Consider the following 9,733-nt stretch of genomic DNA (forward strand, 5'->3'; position numbering starts at 1 on the left):
TTAATAGATAGGTGGTCCCCTGTGCGCTGATAAAACCATTTGACACATTAAATGCATTTTCATCGACAACATTTTGACCTAAACCTGATTATACATCATGGGAAAATAAAAGAATAATACATTCTATAAGTCTGCGTGAGGGCCTAAATCAGTGGTAGTTTGATATATTTATACACAGCAGGGGGCAGGTTTCGACACATGGGTGAGCTTGGAGTGTACATGTGACTGCTCCTTCCAGAACATTAAAGTGGCATCCAGTCACTCCCCATGTTATCTTTTGCAGATTGATAAATACAAAACAAAATGGTATTCAGTCTTTGTGCTTTGATAGGTAAAGAGTTGCAGCTTTAGGTAAATGCCAATTCATTCAAAGCTTTAAATAAGGCAACATAATAAAATATAAACAGTGTTGCCTTTCCATTGGCACACTCTGCTTTGTACTGATCTGCTGATGGAAATCTTAAATAAGTCAGGCAGTAAGGCAGTAAATCAGTCACTTCGCTTAAAAACTGTCACGGTGGTGTGAGCAAACCCTGGCGCTGCTTTTAAGGGTCCTTAAGAAGCTAAAAATTCCTACTTTAGCCAGATGCAGTCCCCTTAAGGTCACCTATTATGCAAAATGCACTTTTTAATGTATTTTATACATAAATATGTGTCCCCGGTGTGTAAGGAGATTCACAAAGTGTCAGAAAATAAAACCCTCTCTCTTTTCCTCCTTACCCACATCTCTAAAAACTGGGGTACAACGGAGCTGATCCAGATTTGATGCGGTAATGACGTAATATCGGAAATGTGGGCTGGCTCTACGTTGAACTCCTGGCAACGTTCCGCTCCAACCTATCGTCCCCTATCAGAAACTTCGCTGTATCAGAAACAATGCGAAACGTGTTTTGGAAGTAATATGGTCTGTGTTTACATTAGCAAGCATCGCTAACACTTGGAGCTAATGCTGTACTGGAGAGAGTATGTGTAAAGAAGCCTGATATAAAAAGTACTGTCCTTGTGGTAAACCCGCAAGAGAGAAAGCGTTTGAGCTCCATACTGTTTCAGAAATAATCCTGGAGTTTCTGCTGGTAGACAGCCTTCTCTTCACAGAGCTCACTGCTTGCATGCGAGCGCTCCAAAGGGGCGTGGCCAGCAGCGGCTCGGTTACTTTTAAAGGGCCAGACTCAGAATCAGCACTTTAGTAACAGGGATGAAATATAGGGGTATGAGGCATGCTACAATGGGTGATCTGTTTGGTATTTTGAGCAAAACACTTCAGAGACATGTTTTGTATAGATATGGTCAATAATATATTGTTCAAATATAGCATAATAGGTGAGCTTTAAGTAATGAGCCCATAGTGCTATCAGTGTGGTTCCATTCACCAATCAAATTTGTTTCAAGATGCAGTTTTCTGATTTTATGTAAGAACACGATGGACATATTTGTACCACTACATGTGACTTTAAACATTGAAATCCATCTTCAGCGCACAACTTTAAAAGGTATAAAATGTAACATTTCCGCAAATAAAATGTCAATAAAAAAGACTAGTTCTACGTAACATACTTTGCTTAGTTGTGTACATACAATATGCAAAATGTTTTCAACCATTTTCAAATATAGAGAAGTCCTTAACCGTTTTCTTTAAGTCATCTGTAATGGTGTTTCCCCTTTGCAAATGCGGTCATAAATAGATTTTTTGCCACATTTTTCAAGATCTTCTTGAGATTTTGTTTATTATAACTATATATATTTATACCTAATGAATAATTTAGTTTAAGGGACATTTGGAACTTACAAGCAGTTAGCTTCTGACCCTCATTGTAGAGAGGACACCTCTGCTGATAATTTGGCTCATGGTAAAAACCTTCTAAACAATGACCAATTTTAACTGGAAGCAGACTGCAAACAAGAAGTGGATATAGCAACCATGAAGTGACCCATTGGCCAGTGACACATAATAAGGAAGCTTTTTTGTCTTTAATATAAAAGCTGCATTCAAATCCCGTGAGAAAGGTGGCCACAAAGGTGGCATGGTGTTGAAGCCTCAAATGTAGCACTTTCGGCCATCTGGTTTCTTGGCCTCATCATCTTGGAGAGAGAGGGTGAAGTATAGGGATGGGTATCGTTAGGATTTTATCGATACCGATACTGCTTATCTATGCCGGTATTTTTCGATACTCTTATCGATACTTTTCAATAATTTGGCGCTCAATCATAAGTATAGACATGATTACAAGATGTGAAGATTAAGTCATTTTATTGTAATTTATTTTATATATATTATTTAATGTAACTTTTTCAATGTCATACCAAGCAGGTATGAGTGTGTTTGACAGTGTGTCTCTGGAAGGGGGGCGGTAATTGGGGGCAGTTCATAATTCCATGTAAACATTACCATTATTCAGTTAAAACGAGATCCTGCGAGCGCACCTCCTAAACCGGAAGCTCCCGTCGACTAAACATTATAATCCGTTTATTTCGTTTATTATTTATAATTGTAATGATGGATTATCAGTAATCATTTTAAATTTACACAGAGACATTGGATTAACCATTTTTATGCCCTTGATCACAAAACAGCAAAGGCAAGACATCATTATCATCATGGCTACGTCAAGTAAAGTTGTTTACTTGCTCTTTCCTGGCTGCTAGTTCAGTGAGTTTTGGTCGTACAGTGATGAGACTTACACCAATGGAATCTCAGCTTTCATGTGATATGTTGTTTGTGCAGATAAAATGACGTAGAAAAGATCGCTTTTGCCAGTTATGTGCTAAAGTAGCCGTTAGCCCCGTTAGCCCGTTTTGCCAAGTGTTGATTTAGACTCTTGGTGTTGGACTTCTGTTCTGTGTAGGTAAAATGGTTAATATCGTCTGTTAGCTGAGTTTCTTCCCGTTAAGTGGGTATGCATAATTATTAGGTTGTTAAATGTTAAGAAGCCTTGAAACGCTGTTTCTAGCAAGATGTTGCGTCTGCCCCTGCTAAGGTCTGCCCCCGGGAGACTCACAATAATAAGAGCGCTGTTAGGAGAGATGACAAGTGGCATTCACAGTGGCCAATCAGAGTGGTACTCAAACCGGATACGTCACACGGGATGAGGGTTCCCAACCAACCAGAATTGTTTAAACTAAGGAAGTAGCGTAATTGATATACCGATAGCAGCACCATTTGTCCAGCGGCTTAACGGTATACCAATACCGTCCAATCAGGTACCGGTACTGACTTAGTAGCGGTTCTCGATACCCATCCCTAGTGAAGTATAATAAAAACAAATACTGGAGAAGAAACATTTCAGGCAATCAAACCGTTACAATTAACTTCCATGTACTCAAAACAGACCATCATTTACAAAATAAATATGCTAAATTAAAGATTTGGAGCTCGTGATTGAGATAACTCACTAGAAAATGATTTACTGTGGTATTTCATTGTGTAAAATTCATTTTCCTAGAGACTTATATACAAGTGGACCTGGATATTAGGGATTCACATCCGCAAGATCTTTCAGGAGAAAATGAGTGCAGTGGCAGCAATGGTGGTTAAGACAACAACTCCCATGATTACGCACTACTTCACTATGCTAACAAACTCTATATTTTTAGCAACGTAAGTATTAATTGGCGCCCTGTTAATGAAAGCAGGTAAGTTAACATGAATTACAGATCGACCTTGCTAACCAAGCTAGCAAACCAGCACTAGCGTTAGCTGGTAATTTAGTGCTTGTTATGCTAACAGTACCTAGCATCGCCTGGCCTCCCTCCTCTCCAGCTCCTAAAGTACCTCTCCTCCATGGATCATGCAAAACAAAATGGTGACAACCAAAATGGAACATTTGAGGCATGAAACAGTAGTCTACAAACCAATGGCTGATGTCACGGTAACTTCTGTACATTTACTTATTCAGTCTGTGGTTTTCAACTTGTTGTGCTGACAACTTCCACAAGATAATCACTAAACAATCTATTTATAAAGCTTAAGGAATCATTTTCATTAAAAACTTGTTGAAAATATTTCTCGTGGTTATTAGGGCACACCCGAAGTATCTACAGTATATCATCTCAGCGAGAGAAGCGTGACATCACTTTGTGTTTATCCTCTAAATCTAGCCAAATACAGCTTTAAGACTCCAGTTAATTGGAATGAAAAATAATGTGACTTGTGCTTCCAGGAATAATGCCACTGAGCACCGTTTGACAGTTTGTACATAGTCAAAATATAACAAATGTAACAATGAGCAAAATGGTGCTCGTACAAATTAAGAGTACAAATTGATAACACAGAAGTTCTTCCAAAACCTTCTGGTGTTCATCTCAACAAACAAAACACATGTGCTAGACCATGTTGCGCATTAATAACAGTACATCAATACAATCTTGCATTTGTATATAACTCTGCAAAGAAACGGGGTAAAAGGCCTATCTGAGCTCTAGTGTTGGCAGGAGAAAGGACTTCCCGCTGTGTTGGGAGGGAATTCTTCTCAGCAGGGCCATTTGGACGGAGGCTGTCTTTAATATAAAAGCTGCATTCAAGTCCCGTGAGAAAGGTGGCAGTTATGAACCTACTACTCAAAAATATTCATATTAAGTTGCAGGTTGGGTTTGGTTTGGACATCCTGAATGAAGATCCCATTGACTGGAATTTTCCCAGAGTCAAGTGAACTAATGGCTTGTTCCCTTCAAACACAGTTGCTTCAATAAATAATGTCTTTGCGATGCTAAATCCTACGAGTATTGTTTAACCACTGGCTAGATGTATGCCTAATGTATGGCTTGCTCTTTACATGGGAAAAAAGATAAAAAGAGGCAAACAATTAGTTCTACTGCTAACACGTTAATGTTTGAACTGCAGGTTAATTACTGCAAATATTACCAAACAACATGAACGCAGCAAAGCTTTGCTGATTATTAAAAACTGATCATGTGTTTAAGGTCTTTAACAGCTGTCTTAAAGTAGCGTATTTACAGTTTATATATAGGTGCTGGGTTTTCTTCTGGCTGCTTGTGCTTGTTTTCCCACCCGACTGCGTGCGTGGCGGTTCTGGAGCGCGGCTGCGGGGGGGTCTGCGTCGCAGAGGAGGGGGAATTGCAGTTGTCCTGGTTGTGGTTGTCCCGCGCTGCAAGCCTTTTGCCCTGCTCCTCCTTCATGAAAAGCTCCACCATGAGAATCTTCTCCTTGTGCATCTGGAGACTGATGTCCTTGGGGATGTCCGGGATCAGCCAGTCCACAAAGTCACTCATGAGCATCACCACGTTCTGCAGAGGGGGGGCAGAGAGAAGATGGGAACACCTCAGAAATTAAAGCATGGAAACACACAGCCTAGTAACATAAAGCCAAGCTAAATAACTATTGTCCAACTGTTGTTTATTTGTGACATGCTGACACAATTTTGTGTGCCCAGATAAACCTCAAAGAAGGGCCCTTTTTCGATTACTGTTTTACTAATCAATAACATAAACCAAAAAAAAAGAAGAATCCTGTGTCTAATACATCTTATGTGGTACTTTTTCTAATTGTGTGCTTAGTAAGTATTATATGATCTGTGAGTTATGTTAAACACAGTTTATGGCTCATAGTAGTAGTATCTCAGCAGTACAATATCAGCGTCTTCCTATTGCCCGTCATTACTGAAGCATTGTGCCTGAAGTCTTCAGCATTGTGCCTGAAGATCATCTGCCGTGCCTGGTAGCAGAAGTAGAGGAGACTTAAACTTAATTATTAATGTCTTTTAAACAGCTAACATCAGCTAACTTAAGCCATCATTGGCTACTGGTCAATCCAGAACAAGTTGTATCTCAACTAATCATTGTTAGGATGAGAATGTGTTTCTTTTCATTTGAAAGAGTAATTTTTGTAGGTTAGCAGCTAAAGCAATGAGGTCCACTACATTAGCTATCCTAGCTTTTTTCCCTGTTGAGTTATTATTGAATATGTTGGATCCAAACTGTTTTGCCTTAGTGATTTTGGCTTAAGAACAAGTTAAAAAAGATTTGTCACGATAATTTTTAAAGAATATTATTTCGATTGTAAAGATACATCCTAAGCGGGACATTTTACAGTATAACAATGAACTAGTTGGTGCACCGCAGTGGACAAACACTCCAAGGTCCAACTGTCTCATAAAACATTTTTCTCAAAAAACAATTTTGAGAAGCTGACCATCTGCTAACAGATTGTACAAGTAATTTAAAATCTACAAATACATTTCAGAAAGGAAGTCCAACCAAAACAGAGCAGATGTCAAAAGATATACGCCAGGAACAACATGGTTTGATTTACTGTAGGTTAGAAATGTAAATAAGGCATAGCTAATAGGCATGATAACAAATAGCGAGTTATTGTTTTATTTTAAATTGACAGTGGTACTCTCCTTGTTTGGAGAATTTTTTTTAATAAATCAAGTTAAAATAAAAATCAAGATAATTCAAATGAACTGAAGGGAAGCAGACAGCCTGTTCCCTTTAAAGACCTTTCACATTAAAGTCTGCAGAGAATCCCTCAGTTACATCACTCACTCACACATCTCATCAGACTAGGCCAAGGCACACNGCTAAGTGTTGATTTAGACTCTTGGTGTTGGACTTCTGTTCTGTGTAGGTAAAATGGTTAATATCGTCTGTTAGCTGAGTTTCTTCCCGTTAAGTGGGTATGCATAATTAATAGGTTGTTAAATGTTAAGAAGCCTTGAAACGCTGTTTCTAGCAAGATGTTGCATCTGCCCCTGCTAAGGTTTGCCCCCGGGAGTCTCACAATAATAAGAGCGCTGTTAGGAGAGATGACGAGTGGCATTCACAGTGGCCAATCAGAGTGGTACTCAAACCGGATACGTCACACGGGATGAGGGTTCCCAACCAACCAGAATTGTTTAAACTAAGGAAGTAGCGTAATTCATATACCGATATCAGCACCGTTTTGTCCAGCGGCTTAACGGTATACCAATACCGTCCAATCATGTACCAGTACTGACTTAGTACCGGTTCTCGATACCCATCCTTAGTTATGATAAAACTTTTTTTATTTGCTTAAGGTTTGTTAACACTATGTATTTCCATCATTATTTATAATATTTGACTTAGAGATTTATATCATCCTCAGGATGAGTCCTTATTATATGTACTTTATGTACACTACTAGCAAATGTTAGCATGCTATGCTAACATTCGTAACTAGGATAGTGATGGTGTGTATTAATCTATGAATCATTAACATCAGTTGCTAATATTAATGATAGCATGTTGCCATGCTATCATTAACATCTCAAAATACAAACACAGAGATGCTGGCTTGTTTCCATTACAGTTCCTCTTCCTGAAATAACTCCTTAGTCTTTAAACTATGTTTACTATCCCCCACTTCATTTGACTCTCAAATGTATCCATTGTGTAACCCTTAAATCGAATAAAATTTTCAAGACTGGCAGCTCACTATAAACGGTTATTTTATGTTATTCCTGAATGCCTAACCTCTGACATCATTACACTGTGTTTTTACCATGTGTTGCCATCTTTGTTGACAGTCTCCCCAGCAGGAATAATGGTGTCTTTATCATAGCAGGGACAGCGTTCCCTGGACACACACTGGCTCTCCTCGGTCATGTAGGTTCCCTCTGCACAGCCGCAGCCGTCCACCGCGGTGAAGCTGCTCTGGCAGGAGTAGTCGGTCTGGCTGAGGGAACGGCAGGTGCGCTGGCAGCAGGTCATGGTGTAGTCATACACAGTTTCTCCTGGACATGAGTCACTGAATTTTCCTAGTATGAGAGATACGATTTGAGAAGTAGCAAAATAGTGTATGTTTAATTAAATACATTTTTCATCCAGGTTAATTATTTGTTGACATCGATAGGGTGCACTCACCACAGATGGTGTTCCTCCAGCCTTTAAAATGGATTCCTGCAGCTGCACAGGCATAAACATAAGCGGAGACTGCAGCACACATGCTTTCCTCACTGTTCTCACAGTTACAGCTGTCATATATGCAGTTCTGGGAGGAGACACAGTCAACATTGACATTTAACAGTACATTAGTGTTGTTGTTTAGTTTTTTGTCATTACAGATTTTTGTGTGCAGACCTACATCTTTGTACATGCTGGGGCTAATTAAGGAATGGCAGGAAGCAAACAGTCCCTGGGGATCGGTGAGTTTGGAGCACCAGTACTTGGCATAACTCTCTGAGAGACAGAAACATACAGGAATTAAGTATTTACAAAACACCACATGCCCTGAAAATGTCATGATGAAATCTGAAAAGTGGCATGGTATGCTGTCACATGGTATGACCATCTACATTACACCTTATGAGGTGTCAAAGACACAAGTCTAGCTCTACCTTTGTTGATGCTTTGGCGACAGGGGTGTCCAAATCCTGCTATAATGTCGGGGCACTTGGCTCTAGTTTTCCATGAGTTGCCAAAGGCTGGAGAAGTAGCTTCTACCAGCCCACTAATCACCTTGAAGTCATCACTCATTTTGTTGTTGAAGTTCCCACACAAACCTGTGGGGTGAGGTGATACATTATTTCACAGAAACCTGACATGACATGTGAATTATTATTAACAGAAACATGTTAGAACCAGTAATTTAATGTAATACTATGCTGAAATCATAATGTCAAATCAAATGTCTATCCAGACACTGAAACAATAATGTAAGCCATACCAGAGGTGGTTCCTTTCAGAGAAATGTCAGCGGAGATGAAGACCTGCATCACCGGGGACAGCTGGACCATTACTTGAATGCCCACCTTGATGTCCATGAAGATGTAGAAGGAAGACGGACTAAAGGCGCTCAGCATCGCTGCGGCAGGCAGAACACACAGGTGTCAGTATTCTGCGATATTTATAACTTGCAACTAATAACTCTGAAGTTTGTATTTAAATAAAATAAATAAAAATTTACAGCTGTCTCTTAATCATTGTTTGTTCAGTAACTCACGTGTAAACAGTGGAAGCATAGAGGCAATCTGGTTCACATAGACCTGCCCGGTAGCCGTCATTTTAATAACCTGAGAGTTTGTGGAGGGAGACACAGATTATGAAACAGGAGTCCAACAATCATCGCATCTTTTGTGTGTGTGTTTAGGGGAGACACTCCTTTATCCTCCTTGTAAGATTATCTCTATTTGTAGGGTTGATAATAAATAGATACAAAGTAGACAATAATAACAAGAAATAAAAAAATAAGCTATGTGCAAGTATACATTCTCTTAAGAGTTGCAGTCTTACAAATTATCGGCTTCCAACAATGTCAGATAAATATGTTTTATTTTATTGCTCAATAGACAATACGATTTTATCATGAGTAATCTTCTTCTACTTAGTGGTAGGTTAAACCTCTGAAATACCGAAAAAAAAGTCTTCATGGTACAAGCATATATTCATCACAAAGAGCAGAAAGGGTGACTTCCATTCCTTTTACACTTGTTGTTGCAGCTAATGAAAAGGTGCCGATGACAGACATGATTTCACAGACGTGTATGTGTGTGTGTGTGTGTGTGTGTGTGTGTGTGTGTGTGTGTGTGTGTGTGTGTGTGTGTGTGTGTGTGTGTGTGTGTGTGTGTGTGTGTGTGTGTGTCTGAGAGAGTCTTGCTCTCCAAGCTGTTTACTTAATAAATGATTGGTCTCTAAATGAGGAAGGGTCAGTGAAAGCAGAAACACAATGACATCGTCTCGCTCGGTTGGATTCAGTATTGAGGTCGCCCCCCCAACACACACACACACACATGCATGCACACGCACACACACACACACA

The 9,733-nt window shown here is 39.5% G+C and overlaps 2 protein-coding genes across 2 annotated transcripts in view; both read right to left on the bottom strand.

Moving 5' to 3' along the window:
* Positions 1-3,189: 3,189 nt before the first annotated feature.
* The window catches only part of ano1a (anoctamin 1, calcium activated chloride channel a), a 27,657-nt gene continuing 21,113 nt past the window's right edge, over positions 3,190-9,733 (bottom strand). Inside the window, exon 14 of the mRNA XM_010782305.1 lies at positions 3,190-5,241. Within this exon, the coding sequence (XP_010780607.1) occupies positions 4,948-5,241 (294 nt within the window). The 3' untranslated portion in view covers positions 3,190-4,947. The remainder of the gene's footprint in view (positions 5,242-9,733) is intronic.
* Positions 7,473-8,700, bottom strand: LOC104955075 (mucin-5B-like). The gene is made up of 5 exons (XM_010782304.1): positions 8,642-8,700; positions 8,313-8,477; positions 8,060-8,154; positions 7,840-7,966; positions 7,473-7,733 (listed from the first exon to the last, which is right to left on the bottom strand). Exons 1-5 carry the CDS (start codon positions 8,688-8,690, stop codon positions 7,474-7,476), a joined length of 696 nt encoding a protein of 231 aa, XP_010780606.1. The 5' UTR covers positions 8,691-8,700; the 3' UTR covers position 7,473.

This window comes from Notothenia coriiceps, unplaced genomic scaffold, assembly GCF_000735185.1.
Source record: "Notothenia coriiceps isolate Sejong01 unplaced genomic scaffold, NC01 NC01_scaffold00024615, whole genome shotgun sequence".
Lineage (NCBI taxonomy): Eukaryota > Metazoa > Chordata > Actinopteri > Perciformes > Nototheniidae > Notothenia > Notothenia coriiceps.